The following is a 22,918-nucleotide window of genomic DNA, read 5'->3' as shown; positions in this document are numbered from 1 at the left end:
TCTTAAATCAGTTTGTGAAACTGTCAAAGTTCTGAATGGTCAGGGTAAGGTCATTTTTACCTCTTCTGAGGGAATGCAACTGCTCAATAGACCTTCAGGATTCTTGTTAGCATGTAAAGATAGTGAGGCAGATCAGAAGGTTTCTCCACTTTCAGCTGGGAGACAGTCATTCCCAATTCAAAATACTGCCATTTGCTCTCACCACAGCCCCTAGGATGTTCACCAGCTGCATGGCATTGATAGCAGCTTACCTAATACTGCAAAGGTTCTGGATGTTCCTCTATCTAGATGACCAACTGGCTCCTTACCACTCCCATCAGAAAGCTACTTATCCAATGCAGGGACTTCTTGCTCCAGTTCTCTCACCACTTAGGGATTACAATAAATCTATAGAAAAGCCTTCTGACACCAACACATGCAATAGGATTCATAGGGTGCCACTTAGATACAAGACCCTAAATAGCTAAACTCTGAGAATCAAGAGTTCTATATATCCACCATCAAGCTTCTATAGTCCTCTCTTCCTCCAACCTCCGAGCATGGTTAATTCTTTCACTATTGGGGTGAATGGCTGTATAAATTATTCTGGTCCTAAAAGCAAGGTATTACATACTGCAATGGACCCCTTCTTTTCAATGGTCGAGGGTACATCAACCTTTTTTCTTACTGGTGCAACTCATGTCAGTATGCAGACATCACGTTCTGCTATGGTTGACTTTCCTTCTTGTCTCTTAAGGATGACTGCTCACGTATCCACCCCCACTGAAAACTGTGACCACAGACACATTTCAAAGGGAAGACAGTCCAAGACACATGTTCCACAACAGAGGCTAATCTTCAGATTAATGTTTTGGTGATGAGAGTGGTCCTTCAAGCACTGCAAGCCTTTCATGACTCTCTCCAGAGGTGTGATTCCATCTGGATAGACAACAAGGCAGTAGTCTGGTACATCAGCAAGCAAGGGGGAATCCATTCATACCCCTTATGCCAGGAAGCCATGAGAGTGTGGCAGTGGGTAATGTCTTCTCAATGCTTTCTTGTGACAGCACACATACCAGTGAGTTTCAGTGTCTTGGAAGACAAACACAGCAGGTCAATTTTTCTTCCGCATGAGTCGTCGGTCAAAAAGTCAGAGGTGGCTATGATTTTCAGTTGCTGTGACCAGCCATGATGCAATCTTTTTCACTTTCCACATGAATACCAAGTTCAGCAGCTTATTTGTCCTGATCCCCCCATGGGACAGATATTAAGGGATGCTGTAGTCCACAATTGGTCCAGCAAGTCTCTTTTAGGGTTTTCCATGTTTCACCTAATGATCAGATTTCTACAGAAAGCTATAAGGTGCAAGACACCTATAATTCTCATTGCTCCTTTCTAGCCCAACAGGCTTGGTTCCCCTTCCTTTGCCCTCATCTGAAACATCCTCCATGGGTGCAGGATTTTCTTCCAGACCTTCTATCTCTACTCGGCAGCCAGCCTCACTGGGATCTGAAAGCCTTGAAGTTAGTCCCATGTTTTTTTCAGTTCCAGTGATGCCAAGAGTGCCAGGCTTTTAGTTTCAGTTATTCATATTTTATTATCATCCCAGAAACCTAGCACAAGAAAGGTTTACAAAAGTAAATGGAAAGTATTTGCTGTTTGGGCATTTCTAAAAAGCTCATATCCTTTTTTCATAACTTTTCTATTCTATTTTGAATTTTCTAGTGGGTTTATTCCAGGGCAGTGACAGCTTCTCATCAATAAAGGTTCAACTAGCAGCCAGATCTGATTTTCATGTTGGGGAAAAACAGAATTTTACTGAATCTTTAAAATTTTCTAAGTTTTTCTTAAAAGGAACTTTTTGCTCAGAACTCCTATTGGAGATCCACTCCCTCTTTGGAATATTAGTTTGATTGTCCATGGCTCTAGCCAGATCATCTTTCAAACCAGCAGTGTCAGCAGATTTGAAGTTTCTGTCTTGGAAAACTATCTTCCTACCGGCAGTCACTTCTGCCTGGAGAATTTTGGAAACTTAAGCCTTTATCTTGCAAACAAATTTTTCATAAGGATAGGGTGTCCCTTCAAAATAACTCAAACTTTCTTCCCAAAGTGACTTTGAAAGCTTTATTTAATAAGAAAACTAACCTACCAGATTTTTTAACAAATTTTTCTAACAAAGGTGAATATATTTTATACCAAATGGATGTTCACTGTCAATTGAGATTTTTGAGTACATCAAACCAAAGGAATAAGAAAAACAAAGATCAACTTTTTATTTCCTTCTTGAAAGCTGAGTTGTAGTAAAGTGTCTTTAAAGTCATTCTGTCCAGGTGGCTCTCTGGTTATATCACCTTTGTATATAAGGAAAAGGGGTTGGCTCTTTCGCACAAGCCCAGGACTCTTTCAACTAGAGTAGTGGCAGCCTCCACTTTCTATTTTTGCTAGAGTTTCCATAAATGAGATTTGTGTTGCTGCTATTTCCCCTACTGCTCATACCTTTGTTTCTCACAATAAGTTGGACAGGTTGTCTAGGTTCTGTGCATCCTTTGGCTCCACCATTCTTTCAAATATCCTTCCATGAGGCCACCCTGGAGTTCTAGTAGCCAGGGAATCTGTCCCATACTTTGAGACAGACAGAAAAGACAACATCAGATATGAAAGTTATGTACGTACCATAATGTTAGATCTGTGTTGTTTCCACTACCCAACTCAACCTCCCTCCCACCCTCCATTCCCCTTACCTAAACTGTCATCCTTCAGCTCTTGATTGATTGAGTAGACCTATTCAGGGCCTTGTCATATATTCCAGGCCTTGAGATGAATTCTCTCCCTTTTTATGGTTGGTATGATATTAATACTTCTGTGACTTTTAGATAAGATATTAGATACAAAGGGGGCAGACTTGATCTGAGGCAGCCATTCCATAACACCATGTATAGTGGAGATGTCTACTCCCAGAAAAGGCTGCCCCCATGGTTATGGTCATCACCATTATGGGACATCTCATAGCAGACATCATTCAAGGTTTCACAGCACACCAACATCTAGCCAAGGTCATGGTACAAGTACATCCAGTGCAACTCCTGGTACAGCCAGTGCTTGTGGGTGGGAGCATGCACAAGTTGCTGAACCCTCTACCATTCATGCCCTAGATGTACTGAGTATATTAAGCCACAGTGCTGTAACTAGTGTTGAGGCTGTCTCCTTGCAAACCCACACTCGCACCACTGAATCCTCCAGTATATCACACACCCCCACTGTCACTGGCCTTCTCAACAGTAACAGCCACCCCCCCACCGTACTGACAGTTCATAAAAAAGCACTTTTTACTTTCATACTGCTCAGCACTCTCACTGACATACTTGTCTATGAAAGATATACACTGCTGTGCTCCCTTCTGTAGCTGTGCAAGTGATAACAACTGTGCTCTGCCTCTGTACATTGTCACTTGGTTTGCCTCTGTCTGATGCAGAGTATGGCCTGCCTATGCATTGGTGAGCACAGAACAGTGCTAGTTTTGCATGTGCCATTTTTACTATAGTATATCTGCATAACTTTGCATACTATGTTCTAAACCTATGTGCAAGTCACTGCCTCATTTGCTTGTGCCATGCCATACTATACCCACAGCTGTCTGGCATGAGCATCCCCTGCTACTGACTTGTCCACTGTCTCCTCATCTGACTCAGTCTCCACTGCTGTTGTGTTGAGAACTCCTGCCTCTGCAAGTGGCCACTCTGCTGTAACTGCTTCCTAAATAGAATATTGTACAACATTCAACAAACAGATACCATTTTGCTTATGTGCCGGATCACAGCAAAAGCTTTCCTTCAACAGTCGAAACACATACTCAATAATGTTTCTTGTTTGCAATTGTGCATGGTGGTCTGTTGGATTTTGAGGATTTCTCCTGGGCGTCTTGAGCAAGGATTCCAGGGCATATACAGCATCATCAGCAAGATGCCCCTGTGGGACATCAACACTTGCAAACCACTGGCAGGGGTGACAGGTGTGTCATATGGGTGAGTCATAATAACTGCCTGTGTAGCCTGCATACACATTGTCAATAATACCCTGTACATTACAGATTACCTGGCAGTTGATGGAGTTTCACCCTTTGTGGTCATACACACATCTTTTCTAGTTCACCAGGTGGGGCCTTTATTTTAACATGGTTAAAGAGTAAGGCCCCAGTATCTCAGGAAAATGGACTATATCAGAGAAATTGCACATGGTGTTGGATCTCTCCTCTGTGGTACATAAGAATCACATTTTCTGCCCCATATGCCAAAGCATACCATCAAAAAAACTGATGGAATATTCTCAATGCATATGTCTGAAATATCCCTTCTGTGTCCCAAGTAGAGAGCTGAAAGGTCCCTGTAGCTCATATATGTAAAGCCACACATGTATTAGTATCCAAGGGGATATGTGCTCCATGACTCCCATGGAGCCACAAATAAGGCTATAATATCCGCAGTTTCTTGAATGGTGTCCTTGTCAACATAGCACCAGTCTACAATGTTAGTATTGTAGAATCCATGAAATGTTAAGCACAGTCAAATGACCCTGCACCTTCACGAGCAATGTCATGCATCATCATGCAATAAATGCAGCTTACAGATACACATTTATTAAAGTTGCAGCAACTCCCTAACATTTTTTAGCAATTTCCTCACTCTGAAGATTAGCATTTGTCTGGGTTCAAATATACAGCATGTGCTGCTCATTTGCACAGCATTTATACATTTCTGCATTGCTCTGCCATTTTGTTTTGCTTCATTATCATATGCAGAGACACTCATTTTAATAATGTTACTCTTTACTATGCCATTTTATGGCCATTGACATATACCTCTACAGACATTGTTGCTCACCACTGACACATTATGCAGCACTCACCCTGCGCAAGGCCATCATCAAGCAAATTTGCTTACCACGATGTAGCAAATGTTTCTGATGCCAGACCTTTATTTACTTAGTTTAATTTTTCATTTGCAGAATTAATTCACCCATCCCTGATCAGCAGTGATGAAATAATGTTAGAGTAACTTAAAGGAACTTTTTATGCAAAGGTGGGCACTTAAAATAAGATGAGAAATCAAAGTAGATCATTTCTAATATACTAATATAATAATACATTTGTAATCAAATAGATACTATGCTATACAGAAGGTTATAACATTTAAATATAGTAGCACAATTATCAAGGAAATATGGCTAAACAAGACTTAAGATTTCATTTTGGATGTTTCTAGTAGGAAATTAGCAGCAGCGATTTATTTAATTCCATTGTTAAGTTTTATATATGATCCTTTTTGATGGGCTATGGTACAGTTTTCAGAATCTTTCTATAACATTTTACTTAATAATCATTATATTAATGAGCAAATGTTCGGAAATAAATGTATTGGTGTCTTCCCATTCAGAAACCATGTTATTTTAGGACTTAAAAAGTATTGCAATACATTAAAAATAACGCTCCATTAAAATACTTCATTAAAGATTATTTGGTAATTTCTGACTAGATAAAATAAAAGGCTGACATCTAGACTGTATAAAAAGATAATATTCTGTTACTTGCAATTATTAAATGTTTGTATCAATATTTAGCTGTATTAGATTTATAGTTATGTATACATCTAATCTAATATAAAAAAACTCAACAAAGAATTGAACATGATTACAGCATACACAGTGCTCTTATTTATGGTGTCATTACTACTGATCTTGTGATAACAAATTGTACCGATGCTGTTTGAGCAAATACAGAACTATTTTGTTATAATATGCATTTACTACTCTAATGGCTAATCTTCAGGCTTATTTCAGTTGACCTCTTCATATATTTCAAGTATGGTTTATTTATTTACTTTCTTTGTTGGTAAATACAGTTGTATCTATGATAAATGTCTTCTCTCTTCATCCCTATGTGCTTCCAATGATTCCTTGTTTCCTTATAAATTATGCCACTAATTGGGACTCTTTCTGTGACAGAAGGCTACGGTATGGTACAGTTGACCCATGGTGGGGCTCACGGAGCAGAGTTTTCTAGGTTTCACTTGTAACATCTTTTGCCACTGTAGATTTCAAGCTTGTATTCTGGCTAGAAAAATCTTGCCAATGTCAGATGCCCAGAGAATCTGTCTGTCATTACAGACCCATACCTAGGACCTGTACCTAGGTTTCTGTACTCCTGTACAATGTCCGTCCTCAACAAAACAAATAATTTCTTAGACATTCTCTTAAATTTTGTTAGACACATGGCTTAACTACAACTCTGGCTGTCACCTGGCAGCTCTAGTTACTAAAGGCACCATTGAAAATTGCCATAAATGTGAGATTATTGGCTGAAGCAAATGTTTTGAGTTGGAGAAACAGGTAGCCCAAGTTCTTTGCAGAGATACCAACACCACTGAAAGTGTCAGGGAAGCACACACTAACTGTAGGCTTTCTCTCATAAAGCATCACCCCACTAACATTAAAGGGCTTGTTGTAGAAGATTGAGAAAATAATGTTTTGCCCTGTTTTGGGGTGATGGTTTCAGTATACGGGTTTATAACTCTGTAACTCTTATTGAAGAATGACCTCATCTAGTCACCTGACTCTTAAGTTCTTATAGCATTGTGGTGTGCCATTTTAATGATGTAACAGCTAATTTACATTTCCCTTGTTTTTCTTAAAATAAGCCAGATAGTTAACCCTTCTGCCCAGTATCCTCTATTAAAACATATACATTTAATTCAGTTGCAATAATACATGTATATTTCTTTTCCTTCCAGCAGGGTGCACTGTTGACACATTTTAACACAAACAATCTTCACAAATACATTTTCAACACAAGCATCTGTACAAATCAGCTTGATATACAAATGACATATAATTATTTACAAAATTCCAGCTAGCTGTGTTGGCACACATCATACATCTACTACCCTACTTCTCCTGGCATGGCTGGCAATACCTCCTTTTGCCACACACCCATTGTCTAAATGTAATATTTCAGCTTAGTTTTGTCATGTTTGCCATGAGGTTGATCCGCCTTAACCCTCAGCTATTCCATATCATTTCACTTGATGCTGACATATAAAGAACTTGAATAGTATAGACAGTGGTGGTCTACCTCTGATCATAGGTCCTCTCCTAAAGGACTATAGTACAGATAAGCCAAGATGCCTGTGGCACTGTGAGGTAACACTGCAATCACAGTTAGCATTCAATCATTCATTCATTGCACCTCATTCATGTACATCCTGCCACTTTTGGGTGCGTAAATCATGGCAAGACCTACCTTTTGCTATGTGCTCTCCTAAGACCAGAATAAAGGCGAGAACTCTGGTCAAGGTGTATACCAGACAGAGATCATACTTAAGCATGCACTCAGTTTTCCCAGTGAGAGCTCTACAATAGAAAACTGACTTCCAAGCTCTTTCAAGTGGTAGATATGATGCACAGTCTAACCTGTTTCATCATTCAGGAGACATTTCCTCTTCAGGGTATGAGTTTGCTGCAAATATTTTACAGAAAAACTGGACTTTATTATATATGTCTGCATGTGAGTTATGCTGTGATTACTCATGCTTGGTGTGGTTTGGTCACAAGGGTGAAACTGACCAAACTTCTAACCTTGGCATGAGTTATTATTATTCACACCCAGAAATAGTATATTGCCACTATAGCATGATTTGTGCAGCCTGTGATTTTGCATTGTTTTAAATGCTTACTTTTAAAGGTCTTTATGATAAAACAGCCCCTGTAATGTATGTGTGTATATCTATCTAGCTATCTATTTATATATATATATATATATATATATATATATATATATATATATATATATATATACACACACATATATATATATATATATATATATATATATTTATATATGTATATACATATATATATATATATATATATATGTTGCTGTGTCTTTCGGCTTTTTCCCGGTTAGGGGTTGCCACAGCAGAACTCCGGTCCACTAATGATTGGCAGTAGATTTTTACGTGCCAAGTTGCCGGCCCTGACACACAACCTTCAATGAAGATACACCCATTCACGCATGTCTCCATACAGAAGACGCTTTAGCTGAGAATCGAACAGGACGTCTTACTGTGAGGCGACAATGCTACCTCAGCACCACCACCGCAGTTCAACAATCCTGCAGTGCAGTAATCTACCTTAATCAAAACATTTAAAAGTACTGGCAAATATACATCCCTTATTGTGAGCAGGTAGAATCGCAGTTAAAAGAAGCCGTAGTACAAATGAATGGAGCTGTAAGACTAACACTTACTTTATAAAAGCAGATATAGTTTTGCTGAAGAAAGTTTTCTTTTCCAATTTACCTTTTGCAGGCATGAGATTCTAAGCTACAAAATAGTCTTCCAAGGTTGAATGAGGCTCTGTGTCTCTCATTGTGCTTATATCATATAGTGTCACTTGGCGGGGTGCATTGATTATGCTAATTAAAGATAATTTTTTTTAATGTTTCTAAATCACTCAATTTTCATGACAAGCAGACCTGCTTACTAAAATTAGAAATCCACTCAATGCCATGAACATGCATGGGGCCTTGTGGGCAGCACTGTGAACAAACTGTCCAGGTCTTGCTTTCAAGGGAAAAGCTATGATTATGTATTTAACCATCTGTACACAGAATCACTGTAGTACCAGGTTTCTTAACATCATACACGTGATTAACAACTGCCATTTTTCACAACTTAAAGTTCCGTTGTGAACCATGATATTACAGGACTAATATTTGTCTGTGTCCACAACGCATCATCATCCAAATGAGGTGCCCATTGATGCCTATCGGTGCGTGGCTGATGGAACTCACAAGAACTGATTTGAGTGCTAGTTTTCTGCTATTTTCCCCTGAGATTTGTCAAGGTGTGACATTGTGGCTGGAGAAGGAGAGGGTAGTGCTCCTTTTAGACAAAAAGGTGGTGTGTGGACGAGATAAAAATATTTGTCCACTTCCTACAAAAGGATTACAGCCAGAGGATCATGCAAGAGGACTATGAAAGGCCTCAGTATAAGAATGCAGCCTAGAATAGTTTACCCAAGCAACCAGCATCCCATGTACAAAGAAAAAGTGATGTCACTGTTATAGTGACATGAGGCTCCACAATCCTGACCTCCTACACCAGTGGAAGGACAAAGTGAAAGATCAGGCACTACCTATGTACTGGAAGTATAACTTATGTTAACTAGACATTTAAACTAGCACTGGATGGTATTCACAAATATTACACAGTGTTCATTGTATGTCCGTAGTCCCTGAAGATATCAAAATAAATAGACAGCTGCACAAGAGAAGACTGGAGTGCCCAAGGAAGCATAGGGGTGTGTATATACATGCTTGGACTCTTATGTTTAATATTTAGTGTAGTACGGATACATTCCAAAAATGCTCACATTCATACACCGGTGCCCTGTCTGTCATTGCTACCTTAGCTCAAGGGTAACAGTGTGACTGTTCAATGTTAGTGTGTTTTTGGATGAATGTTCTTATATATGTGGACATGTGGGTCAGAATATTAAGACTGTCCTTCTACATTGTCAGGACGCCCATGGCTTCAAACCCCCCCACCTCCCACCCCCCCAAACACACATGCACACTGTAGTGTTCTAATGAAAAATCTTTCAGGTCTGTTTTTCTGTCTCGTTCTAATAAATGCATCATTAGATGGACTGAGTATGTATGATGATGGTCATTATTATTCATTGTGTGGACATGTTTCAATGTAAAACTAAAGTTGCTCCCTTTGTCTATAACCTTTGAGTGAAATGTATGGCAGATCAGCATGTTTTCATTATATATCATTACTAAATATTGGGGTGTTGGCACCTGTTGGTCTGCCTAAGTGGCTCATCACACTAATCCTCTCTCTTTCAGAAGACAGGTTGATAGGTGTTGTTTCAGGTCCACTCTTGGTTGTATATACTAACAGCCTTTTTAAGTAGGGAATTGCTTTTTGATCAATCAAATAGACTATCTTTAAGTGTTTATTACTCAACACATATATGAATTGCAGTTATTCATTGTATTTGCACCCCGCTTGTCACTATCCTTTCTAGTGCACACATTTATATTGTATTTCTCTTAATTTATTTTACTATTGTATGCAACAGTAAAATAACCTACACCTATCCCACTGGCAGCCTTTGCACAGGTGTCAACAGCAGTGCTACCACCACAACCACCACCAGAAGAACCTCTTACATCTGGGTCCCAGCCTGCCACAGTCACCTCCACACCATCTGCCGTACCTGCACCATCAACTTCAGGTAGTTTTGCAATGGATGCTGGTACAGTTGTGTCCACCAGTAGTAGTACAAGTGGAGGTGATACCTTTCTCACCTATTGAGGGAAACATGATGAGCAGATTGTCAAAAAGAACTTGGATGCCCAAATCAGCCAAACAGAGAACCTCCTCCATTGGCTCATTGAATTTTATCCCTGCCCAGCACACTCTCCACCATATGAGGCAGTGCCCACTGGTGACAGTACACAAGGAGATGAGTAATTTCCCACTGGGTCTCAGCTGGCAAAGACTGCAGCTGTGAACACCCTATCCTATTACCTATCCTATTGTTTCCCTCCCATTTGTGTCCATGCGCACCTCTGTTGATTGTTCCGCCCTTGCCTCACCATTGCCTTTGCTCTGTTTGTCAGAACTCTCCTTCATCATTGCCATCCCCCTCCCTTATTGTGTTACCACATACCTTGTCAGTTATGTCTTCCCCACTACCTAACCTAATCCTCTACTTCCCTTACTTCCTTCTCAAACTTACCTTCTCTTCCATAAATATAAAATAGACATCAGTTCCACAAAAAAAGGATTTTCCTCCTTCCCTATCTCCATCCTGCTCATTCCTTACATGTTCACATTCTGTTCTACCATCTGCTTGTTTTCCCTTTTTATCTGTTTTCTACACTCACAATTTCCTACCTTTAATCTGGCCAAAAATATATAAACTCACCTCATCCATGCCTGTAAAGGGCTTCCAAATCACTTATTTTTTGTGATTGTACTGTGGGAGATGGAGCATTAAGAGCATTGTCAATGCTCATGTACAATCATCATGGATCTGGGTGTTCCCAATGCCAAGTCATTGCCTTTTTAGATGCTAATACAAGGATACGGGTCTACTTCACATCACCTAAATCTCATTTGACTGAGACCAAATCACCAATTTTTCAAAATACTGAAAACTCATTTGACTGAATCTCATTTCACCAAAAGCTTGCAATTCTAAATTTCAAAAGACTAAATTTTAAACCATAGACATACACACTTACAACACTAATGGCTACCTCTTTCCAGAATTTAAAAACTACTTACTTACCTCTTAGAAGAACCTGGACAATATAAAACCAAACTAGGTGGGGGGTTGTGCCCCCCACACCCCCTAACTATATATACTAACTCCAGGTTTGTACTACGGTGAGGAAAAGGCCACATACTATATTTACTTGCCTTACAGTACTCTACACGCTGCCACTACTGCTGGGAACACATAGCACATCGCCATATTACTTTAGATACTTCCCATAAAAAAAAAAAAAAAAGTAAAGAGACATACCCACATTTTGAAACACTACAACACTACTTTCTACATGACTATTGGTATTCGGGCAGTCAGCACTGTAAGTTACAGATATCACAAACAAGTCACAGGTGAAGGGCAACCCACATCATGTTATGGCTTACAAGTCAGTGAAATGAGATTCAGTCAAATGAGTTTTCAGTATTTTGAAAATTAGGTGATTTGGTCTCACTCAAATGAAATTCAGTCAAATGAGATTTAGGTGATGTGAAGTAGACCCAATGATACATAATACTTGTGTGATAACTAATCCTAGGGTATGCCCATACATAACTAATTAAATTTTATTATCAACATATATCCTAAGTTACTTTTTTTATTCACTCTAAAAATGCTTCCGAATAAGGCATGATTAAAGGGCACTCCCACATGGTAACCATTTGAAATGTTGGGAGCCATTAGACGAGTCCCAAAACATGAAGAATGAATGGTCACAAAAACAGTTTATACTAATTCTGAGATGGCCATTTTTTAGAATATTCCCTTTTTCCCAAGGTATGGAGATCTCCAAGTTGGTATGTAGAAGCTCGAGGTGTGTGAAAGAAGCTTAAAGAAGAACAAGTCTGTGTATGGGAATGTTTGCATAGATTCGTTTTAACTCCTGATGAGATATGTAAAAATGTTCCCTTCTGTAAATGTAGTGCATTGGAGATGTAAAACTGTTGAAGCAGTGGCTTCAGGAACTCACATTCTTTGGGAGGGCTCTCGACTGAAAGGACAGCACTTGAAATGCCGAGTGCTAACAAGCCAAAAAATAGACAGAACTAATTGCCAAAAGAACGTAAATTGTATCCTTTGGCAAGCATGACATCTCTATAACTATGACATTGACAACAAATCCATGAAAATTGACCCAGTATTGAAGTTCCTGGCAATACATGTAAACAATGAGCAATCATTCAATCACTATGAATCTACTGTTGTAAGAAAGTCCTTTTTCATTGTGCAGCTTATTAGAAAGGGTATGGCATGCAGGGAAGTGATAAGTCCACTATACATATACTGCATTTATTAGGCCAGTGGCGTATAATGCCCCCTTCAGTATGTACCTTTTCAAACACATGGCACAGTTCAAGCAACCACAATACTTTCTCCCTGAGAAAACCAAGGGCCTAAATCACAAAATCTTTACTGATCATCTCAAATCCATATCCCTTTTTTGGTATCTTACAGGCTATGGAGGGGTAAGCTTTCTTCCATTTACAGAGCCTCTGCTGACCCCAGCCTTTCGGATCTACTACACATCTAAAAGTCTAAGAGTGGAAGAAACACCCTATAAGAAGAACTCAGTGTCTTTTGCAGGTGAAACTGAAACTCAAAACACTAGCTCCTGACAACGTGCCTTCTAAATACCTCATTTTACCACTGACACCATTTGCTGCCCTGCGTCTATCTTAATTAATAGATTCATTACAGAAAACTACATCCCAGCCCTATGGAAGCCCACTTTGTAATCCCATTATACAAAGGTGGCACATCTACCAAATTGTCAAAATATTACTATTTAGCAATCCTTCCTCCCTTCTCCAAAGTACTTGAAAAATACATACATCAGCAACTCATAACCTTTCTGGCTGATAAAGAATTATTTTCTGCCATCCAGCATGGCTTTTGACCCCACCACAGCACGGGAACTACCTTGCTACATATCACAAATACCATTAATCAAAGTAAAAATTCAGGTAATTTTGTCTCCACTATTTTCCTGGAATTATCAAAAGCCTTTGTCATGTTCTGACATTAGCTATTCTTCCAAAGACTAAGTCTTTTTGGCCTAACAACTGCCTCAACTAGCTGATTCGCTATCTACCTAAACAATCATACCCAGTCTGTAAAATAGAATGACTCCCACTCCACATTTCTTCCAATCACTACAGGAGTCCCCCAAGGCTTCATACATGTGCCAGTATTTTTCTTTATCTTCATCAAAGACATACAAAAGGGATTAAACCTCACCACCATGATACAATATCCCGATGATTCAGCTTTAGTTTGCTCAGCTCCAAATCTTCCCACCTTAGAAACCATCACACATGAAGATTTCACCTTTACAGAAAACTGGCTAAATAATTCTCATTTACTATTAAACCTCAACAAAACCAAACTAATACTATTTCTTCCTAAAAACAAAAATAAAACAACAATGGCCTTGGTATTATCTCCTCAAACAACACAAAACTGCTAGGAGTTATCATTCCTAACAAATTAAAATTTGATCTGCACATTAACACTGCAGTCAAAAAGACACACTGCAAACTATGTTCTATTTACAGACGAAAGCACCTGCTAAGTGATCATTGTAAACAGTTAGCTGCCACCTTCCTTTTCCTTCCTACCTTACTACATGCCTCATTACTATTCACAAATCTCTACTCTTCTACCAAACACAAACTAGAAAGCACCTACAACAAAATTAGCAAATTAGCCTACGGCCTCCCAAACCGTTCCTATCACTGCATGGTGCCCAATGGCTTGAACTTCCTCAACACGTCATCCTCTCCCAGCTACTCACAGCAAACAAAATACTTTATCATCCACTTAGAACACCCTCAATGTCAAATCTCACCCAGTGGCATGTATCAAATAGAACCCTGAGATCCTCAGAACTTAAACTAACTGCTGCTAATAAGTCTAATAATTTTTATATTGACTCACTATTCTCTGTTGCCATCTCCAAGGCATGGAACAAACTTCCAAACCACATCAGGCTTTTAAATCACCTGCAGCAATTCAAATGTATCCTAAAATATCACCTGACAACTAATAAAGTATGCAACTGTACCACACTTACAGTCTGAAGTATTTAATCTTAACTCTGTCCACTAGGGATACTATACAAGTGTATTAAAATAGTATTTTGATTCTACACACAATATCTTCAAAACATGTATTTCCTCAATCTGATATGCTTTGTAAATAATGTTTGAAGATTGATTGCTTTGAAATACTTTTGTAAATAATGTTTGTTGATTGTTTTTCTTTTGAATGGCCAAAAATTTATTTTTATCCTTGTTTTGGAATTTTTCTCCCCGAGCCACCACTAAAAATGGGCATTTCAGTTCCCAGATGGATTTTCCTGATAAACAAAAGCAAACAAATTTAATAGAATATGCTGGAGAGATAGATATGTCTTGTAAAGAATAGCACTTCTATAGAATTGTCTTCCTGTCGGTGTAAAGTATGTCTCACTCTACTCAAGTGTAATGTGGAAGAATGGATGAGAAACAGAAAACTGACCCCCCCGGATGTGAACCTTATCCTTTATGGAGAGGGGTAGCATGCAGAGGTCTGCCTATCACTAGGTTATCAAAACTAATACTATGAAGAGCTCTGGGCTAATCATACTTGTGAAGTTTTACTCTGGCCAAGCATTTTTTCCACTAGGAAAAAATTCGCTGAAACAGCCATTTGACAGAGTAAGATTTTGACAGTTAGTATTTAGCTGTGTGCTGAAAAGGGTTTTCGTTGATCTAATATAGATCTGACCATACTTATTGGGGTTCTATGGCAAAGTTTCTAAAGATCTTCATAAATCATTAGCCTAGTAAATACCTATGAACCTGTAGGAGAAATAACCTTGAATAATTTTTATGAGAATTTTCTGCATTTAAATATAATAATTTTGTGTTATGATAATTGCAGTAATATCCTCTTTCCTGAAACAATTTGATATTTTTGTAGGAATGCTAGAAAAATCTGAAATCATTTAAATGAATCACTTTTATGCATTAAATACTTAATATTAAAAGTAATGTGTCATGACCCCCACCCCCCAGTTTTCTAATTGTTTGATACTATTTCATTCCGGAGTTCCAGTGAAATAATGAAGAGTGGTACAGTGGACAACACTAAATAACCAGACGTCTTATTTAACCTAATTAATGTTAAGTATGTAAGCACTATATCTGAGTAAAGAGTTCTCACAGATGGCTAGACAGATACATATAGAGATAGCTAGCTAGATATAGATAAATATAGCTATAGATGTATAAATAGAAACATATTATCTTTATCCTTACAGTTGGAGCCATGGTTGGAAAGATTCTACAAACTGGCTTTTTTACTGGTTTACAAATGGGTAAATGAATAAATACATGCATGTACAAATGTATCTCTCCTTTTAAGGTTTCAGGAAAGATTATTGCCACACCTATATTCATGACTTCAGCCTTACTTGCAATATAATGTTTCATTCTGAATTTATTATTTTTATGTAAATGTACCCATGTAGTTAAAGGCCACAAAAAAGAGAAATGATGTGGATTGTTTTTATTTTCTTTTGTTGCTTGATAAAAACAACTTGAACGCCAGATACTAGGAATTGATTGGTTTTATTCCAGATACTCTGATAGCAGCATATTCACTTGGGAGTGTCCGATGCAACAGAACTTTACTGATATTTTTCTGTGTGACAAGAAGACTCCCTGTATTTATTCCCTTAAAAAAACTGCTGCCCACCAGGCATTGTACTTTGATATTTTTTGCATTAGTGACACCATTTCCATTCATTACCCTATCTCAGAAGTTTGTGACCAAAATATCAGTGATCAGTTGAGCAACTTACCAGCACTAGTTTAACAAGGAATGGGAATTCAGATGCATGTTCCTGCATACCATCTGACAGACTATAACTCAGTTGTGGTTAACTGCAGTGATAGTTAACACAGACTTTCCATGGTTAATTCTACTTGTTTTTTTAGAAAGGGTTGATAAAATAGGATTTATAACCAGAAAAGTTAGCCAAAGGAAGCTAGGTCCTTATAGTGTCACAGCTGCTATTTAGTACATATAACAGTACATCAACATCAAAGCTGTAAACGCTAGAAGTGTCATTATAAATGACTCAGGTTCTAGACATGAAAGTCAAGGAAGACTAGGTTACAGTGAAACTGTTTTGGGGGCAAAGACTTAGTAAGACATGAGATAAGGTGAGCTACATCATCCCCAAGGGAGGGGGTATGTACATGTTGTATCATCTGTAGACACCAACCAAATATCAAGGAGACAGATGAGGTAGTTCTGAATAACAAATGTTTTGTGAAACAGTGATACCAGGAGAAGAGGTTAGAGGTAGTTCTGAATAACAAATGTTTTGTGAAACAGTGATACCAGGAGAAGAGGTTAGAGGTAGTTCTGAATAACAAATGTTTTGTGAAACAGTGATACCAGGAGAGGAGATTAGAGGCACCACTCTTTAAAGTGATAGCTATGCCAGTAAGCTGAATAGGCTAGGATTCTGAAGCATAATGGCTGGCTGTGACATTCATCAATACAGATGAGCTTGGGAATGGTACAAAGGAAGAAGGAGGCGTAAGAGAAACCATTTCTGTGTCAGGGACAGGCTCCATCTTAACACACAAAGGGAAATGATGCTCAGAGCTGGGACAGAAATGTATGACTCCACATTTGAACCTTCATATTAAGATGGAAACAGGGTGTCACAGAAGCAAATGAAGAAGAAGCCCTAAGACAACATGCACCAGAAGAAAATGAGCATAAAGTATAGCAGTTAAACAGATTCTGATTATTCGGGTTGTGGCCCTTGTCATTATTCTGCAGTGCAAGCACACTGAGAAGAAAGATGAGGAGCTACAATCAGGGATTCAGGAGAACGTGGATGCTCCTGGCATAACAAATATGTTGGCCAGTGAAAAGAAGGGATGGGAATGATGATGCCAAGATATAAGCTGTTTAAAAATAATGGAAAAAGGATATGCTGTGTGTTAATCATAGATTCATTTGTTTATACAATAGAGTACATCAAATACAACATCAAAGAGGAGGAGGAACTCCACAACATGAAAGGGTGAAGTTATGGCAAAGGTCAGAACCAAGGGGTAAATGCCCCACAATTTAACAAAGACAAAGAGAGGTTCTGTAAGATAAATTAAGTGTGTCAGTCTGAAGACAATCCATGAGGGTAGATGAGATGATGAGGGAGGAAAAAAAGGGTGGGGGGGGGCAAGAGAATGAAGGTTATACTTGTGGAAGGTCTGAACCAGCCTGTACAAACAGGAAAACACAGACTCCAATGTCAGCTCTCACACATATGTCTCCATATTATTCTGTGGAGTGTATAGCGGGATTCATGGAAAAGGTGATATATGTTACATCGGAAGATGTACCTTGTTGTGCAGGCTGTTGTATTTACAGTTGTGTAGGCTGTTGTATTTACAGTCAATAGTTGCCTGGAAGGACAAATATGCAGGTGGGCCTTGATAAATCCCTCTCTATAGTCATGCAGTGTTGTGCACCATAACCAACAATAATGGATAATGGATGCATGGTGCTTTCTCTACTGTCAGTTGGGTGGTAGAAGTTAGGCCTGCTTTCACATCTAAGCCATCCTCGGGTATGAGATGCAAACCCCCTAGACTGTGAGTGATATCAACAATTTCTTGACCTCTGTCAGCCACTTCTGTGTTAGTGCAACAAGCCCCTCGTGTTGAACCTGTCTACCAGTGATGATGGTGGAGCTTTATATTGATAGCACAGCAAGCATAACACAGTGGTTATGTTAAGGGAGCTGGATGGCACCAGTGTCTGTGAATCACTGCTTGTGTGCAAGGCAATCACCATACATACCAATATGAGCTCTGCATGTCATGTTTAACATCAAGCAGGTGACCTCTATGTTCATTCATGCCACATGTACACACAAATTTTCTCATAATACACAGCTGTGTTGTGTAACTCATGATTCACATGCATATATCCATGCACATGAGAAAAACAAATTACCCATTCCTCTAAAATTGAATACCATTGTAAAACATGAAAAAAATGTCTGTCTGCTCAAAAAGAGTTGACCTTCTCCTTGGATCCTAACTATTCAAATTCATAATCAACCAGACTTTCTCTCAGCTAGCAGCTAAACTAATTAGGTAGCCTTCCTCTTATAACCTCAGAAACCACAACCACTCTGCCTCCTCACTGCAATCTCTTCAAAACTAAACTCCATTGTACAGATCACTGCTTCTCTATAGAAGGTCTAAAACTCCATGAAATTTGTTCTCCACAAATAAAAGACACTTCATCTTACCCAAAATTTAGCACTCAAATTAAGGCCTACCTCCTTTCGTCAACCAAATGTCTTTGCCTTCCATCCAGCCATATCACCTAACCTGAGTTACATCATTCTCTGTTTCTCCTACTAGTAACACTCTTACTCTCCCTCATATGACACATTCTGTTGCACCAATCAACATTTCTCACTCATATAATCTTTTGAGTAATATAACTTCTCATTCTGGCTACTCACACACTCTGTCCAACTTCCTTCCCTCCACTCACCTATGTTATCATTCCCACCTAGGCAACACACAGCTGTACTTATCACAAAGGCACCTTCATTTCTACATGAGATTTGTCGTAGTTTATTCTAAATAATGTATACTACAACTGTATATACTCTTCACATTTTTGTTAGCTGATAACAGTGTTTTACAGGTATGTGTTTTGTTATACTCTTGTTATCTCTCGCTAAATGTAATTCTGGCTTTCTTTGTACTCCTGAGCTGAGACTGAAATTGGTCACATGATCAATGCTTTACTCTGTTAAACAAAAATAAAATAAATAAATAACAAACAAACAAATAAATAAATACATTGTTTCTTGAGTGTTCCTATTGTGTGGTCATGGCCACCTCGGTGGGGGGGGGGGGGTTTAAAAGCAATGATCTTGCATGATGTGACAGGGAGAGCAATATTTCCTGTTATTTCTGGTCAGAAATTTTAAAGACCACTTGTTGGGTCATTACGATGACCCTCTGTAGTAGGTAAATACCTAGTACATCATGCACTTTAGTGGAGTGATGCCTGTAGCATCATCCATTCTAAAGAACATTGTTATCGCTAAGATAATCTAAGGTGGTACCGCCATGACCCACTATACACTGGGAGGCAGAGGTTCAGGAAAGTGTGACAAGAATGTGCTGTAAGTATTTATTTTTGTGCTTGGTATTGTTGTTTTCCAGTATGTGTTCCATTGTGCGTGCTTTGTTTTGCTGCTGTTGAGGAAAAATGCTTTAACATGGCAGGATTATATACAAGGCAAGAGCACCTTTACAGCATGGACTGTGCATATCTCTTATGTGCTATTCCACTGTACAACTACAAATGTGTGTGTACTGCATGCATGTGATAACATCTTTCCAGTGTATCATCCTTTTTCAAGACCATATGGTTAAGAGAAGGAGGAAAAGCTATGGTCTCCTCAGTCTATGTCAGCCACCACTTCTAGTGTTGGGTTGCCAGAGTCCACCAAGTTGGCTCTCAGAAGGAGAGCAATGGTCTTTCCAGTTATGGTGACCTGGAATGATTAGTAGTGCTCTCTGTCTCTGTTTCTCAGGAATGCGGGTATGACTCCACTGTTGAAAGTGGACCACATACCAGAGAAGTCTGCACTGGTATCCTGTCATGAATGGTTAATTATGCCCACTGGCAAAGTGTGCTGGCAATTGGATGCCCACCTTGTCAACACTGACTGTCTATTGGCATGATTGACAGACCCCACCACTTAACCAGACCACTACATCAGCCACTCAGGTCAATAGCATCTGGGCCTGTCACTCTCAGGGCCATCATGGTAGTCAGCTATGACAGATGCTCACTCTAGTCCAACCCCCAGTATGTTTCATCTGTCATGTTTCATTCCCCATTCTATGTCCATTGCCTAACTCTCCCCATCATCAGTCACACATACATCTGCTATCAACTCTTCTCTATGCCTCACCTCTATTCTCTAACTTAAACAAAACAGATCTTAATAAACTATCACCCTGCTATAACCACATTGCCAGATTTGTTACTGGCACAGCCTACCGGACACATCACTGTCACAACCTACATCGACTAGGATGGCTTGAACTGCCAAGCTAACTGCAGTTCAACCAGTTAATAGTGGCACATAAAGTCCTTTACCAACCAGAAAATACACCTGCACTAAAAAAAGATTATCAGCCCCTACACCAGCACTCGGCCACTGCGATCATCCACTAGACGCCTAGTTCAACATACAAATCCAACTACTCATCTGGGGACTCTCTGTTTGCCAACTCTGTTGGAAAAATATGCAACAGACTCCCAGCTGACTTGACCCTAGAACCCTCACTAACTCAATTCAAAAACAAACTCAAGAAATACTTCAAAACTCATTGGCTATGTCCTTACACTAACCCTGACTAGTGACCTCTCTATTTCTTAGGTGCCTTACCTTCAACTACTTCTAACTTTTTTTCTACCACTCCATTTCAGGAAGGGTCAATTTTATAACATCTGCTCAGTGTGCGTTAAACCTGAATGTAATGTTATGTATGTTTAACTTTGAAAATAATGTTATGTTTTGTAAAGTGTTTTATAATAAGTTAGTACTATATGTGCTAAATGTTGGTATTGCTTCTGACTGTAATCTGCTTGAAACTAGCATTTACTAAATGTTCAATGTGTATTATTATCTTGGAGCTTTTCTCCCCGGGCCTCCACTGAAAATGGATATATATCCAGTCGGACTATCCCGGTCAACAAATGTAAAATAAATAAAATAAAAAAATACTTTATATGTATGTGTCCATCCACTGTCATTCCTACCTTTTGTCTGCATACCACCCTGTCTATGTTTCTGTTCTAAATTTGTCAGTATGGCCCTGTTATCCTCTATCACACCCCAGTCATTCCTTAGTGTGTTCACCATCTACTTTTCTTTTTTAAAATTTGCAAAAAGGGTTGCTATCCCACAAAAATATCCATCCTTCTCCACCACCATTTATGCCTCATGGTTACCCTTCACTGTTTACTTCTGCTTGGTTCTTTCTCCTTTCCTACTTTCCTGTCTAGTCCATTTCCTCTCCATTTATATAATTAGAGTGGCTGCTTTGTTGTACACATCACACTGGTCTGTTTCTTGCCTGTTGTGCTGTTCTGTGATGTCCTTCTTGTGGTTGTCTGCTAACCGCTGCAGCTGTGTTGACTGCAATTGTATGTAGTACTGCACACTGACCTTTGCACTCTGACATATCATGGCTCTCACATCCTTGATGTCACCCATGCATGCTGCTGTAGTGTTGCTTCTGTCACATGCTGCTACAGTCCTTCTCTTCATGTTAGTGATGTAACTCTGGTTTCTTCTCCAGTCCTTTGATTGACATGGAGCCTCAATTCCCTGCCAGCTGCATGTATAATTAGCTCTCCAGCATTCTGCTCAGTGTGTTCCTTGAATATTAGTATTGCACAGACATGCAGCATTTATTTATTAATAGTAGCCATGGTCTTAAAACAGTTTCATGATACCTAGCACTGGTGGTGTAGATAACCAGATTTTGGTCTGGTTATTGGCTCAGGAAGTTGGCGGTGCTAGCTGCACATGCCACAGTCCCTGCAGAGAGTGTCAGCTGTACAAATATATGGGATAGGGTTGGACTTTAGGCTCATCAAGCCACTGATGGGTGATAGCTTCAGTGTGGATATGTTGAAGCATGCACTTGCCATGGAAGTGAAATGTGGTTCTGTTTGATGATTTGCATCACAGATACCCTCATCCAGGCTGGAATTAGCTCAATTCAGAAGTACTCCATAGTCAGGATGCAATCAAGGGCATATGTAACCCCTAGAAGCTGCATTAATGATGGCCACTCTGGATGGCTTTCACACCCTTACCATACTGGGGACCTTTCTAGTACAGGGGAGTGAATGGGCTAAGTCCACTTAGGGTGGCTTAATGGTCATCAGGGATGGGGACAAAAAGTGTAGAAGAAAAAGGTTTACATCTCCCATATAATCAGTTCACTTTGCCTTTTCCAGTCCCATGAACTCTCAACAATCATATTCTTCTTAAATACCTTATAGCTTTAATTAATAGCTTTAAAAAGTATTACAATAATTTGTATGGACTAATAATGAGATATCTGGGCAACCAGTGGTTAATAATCCCCGTGTTTTATCTGGGTATAAAGTTGTTTATGATGAATCCATCCCATCTGAAAATATTAATAAAAGCAAATTTTTTATCTCAACAAATATACTTCTACTGCTGAGTTACATAAAATCTTACATTTTTGCTAATGATTTTAGAGGTCTTAAATATCGCTCAAGCTACTTTAGAAATTAAATTTTCATTGAAATCCTTCAATAAAGCTCATTTTTGAAATGTAATGGATTTTAATCACTCTCACAGCTAAATATATATTTTCATTTTATACAGTTCAATTTAAGGTCATAATAGATATCTCTTTTGATATTCTTATTGGAAGCGAGTCTGTCTTTCGGTGGGAAATATGGATACCTGGCAGTATCTATGGTCTACATCATTTAGCTCCGTTCCTTC

General features: G+C 39.0%; 1 protein-coding gene across 1 annotated transcript in view; it reads right to left on the bottom strand.

Annotated features, from left to right (window-relative positions):
• Positions 1-21,697, bottom strand: part of LOC122801223 (IgGFc-binding protein-like) — a 691,109-nt gene extending 669,412 nt beyond the window's left edge. The window contains exons 1-2 of the mRNA XM_044070776.1: positions 21,596-21,697; positions 10,144-10,348 (exon numbers count right to left, since the gene is read on the bottom strand). Coding sequence (XP_043926711.1) covers positions 10,144-10,348; positions 21,596-21,697 — 307 coding nt within the window. The remainder of the gene's footprint in view (positions 1-10,143; positions 10,349-21,595) is intronic.
• Positions 21,698-22,918: the final 1,221 nt, after the last annotated feature.

Source organism: Protopterus annectens, chromosome 4.part1, assembly GCF_019279795.1.
Source record: "Protopterus annectens isolate FY-2018-M chromosome 4.part1, PAN1.0, whole genome shotgun sequence".
Classification (NCBI taxonomy): domain Eukaryota; kingdom Metazoa; phylum Chordata; order Ceratodontiformes; family Protopteridae; genus Protopterus; species Protopterus annectens.
The sequence above is the reverse complement of the archived record's forward strand: the minus strand, read 5'-3'. Positions and strand labels throughout refer to the sequence as shown.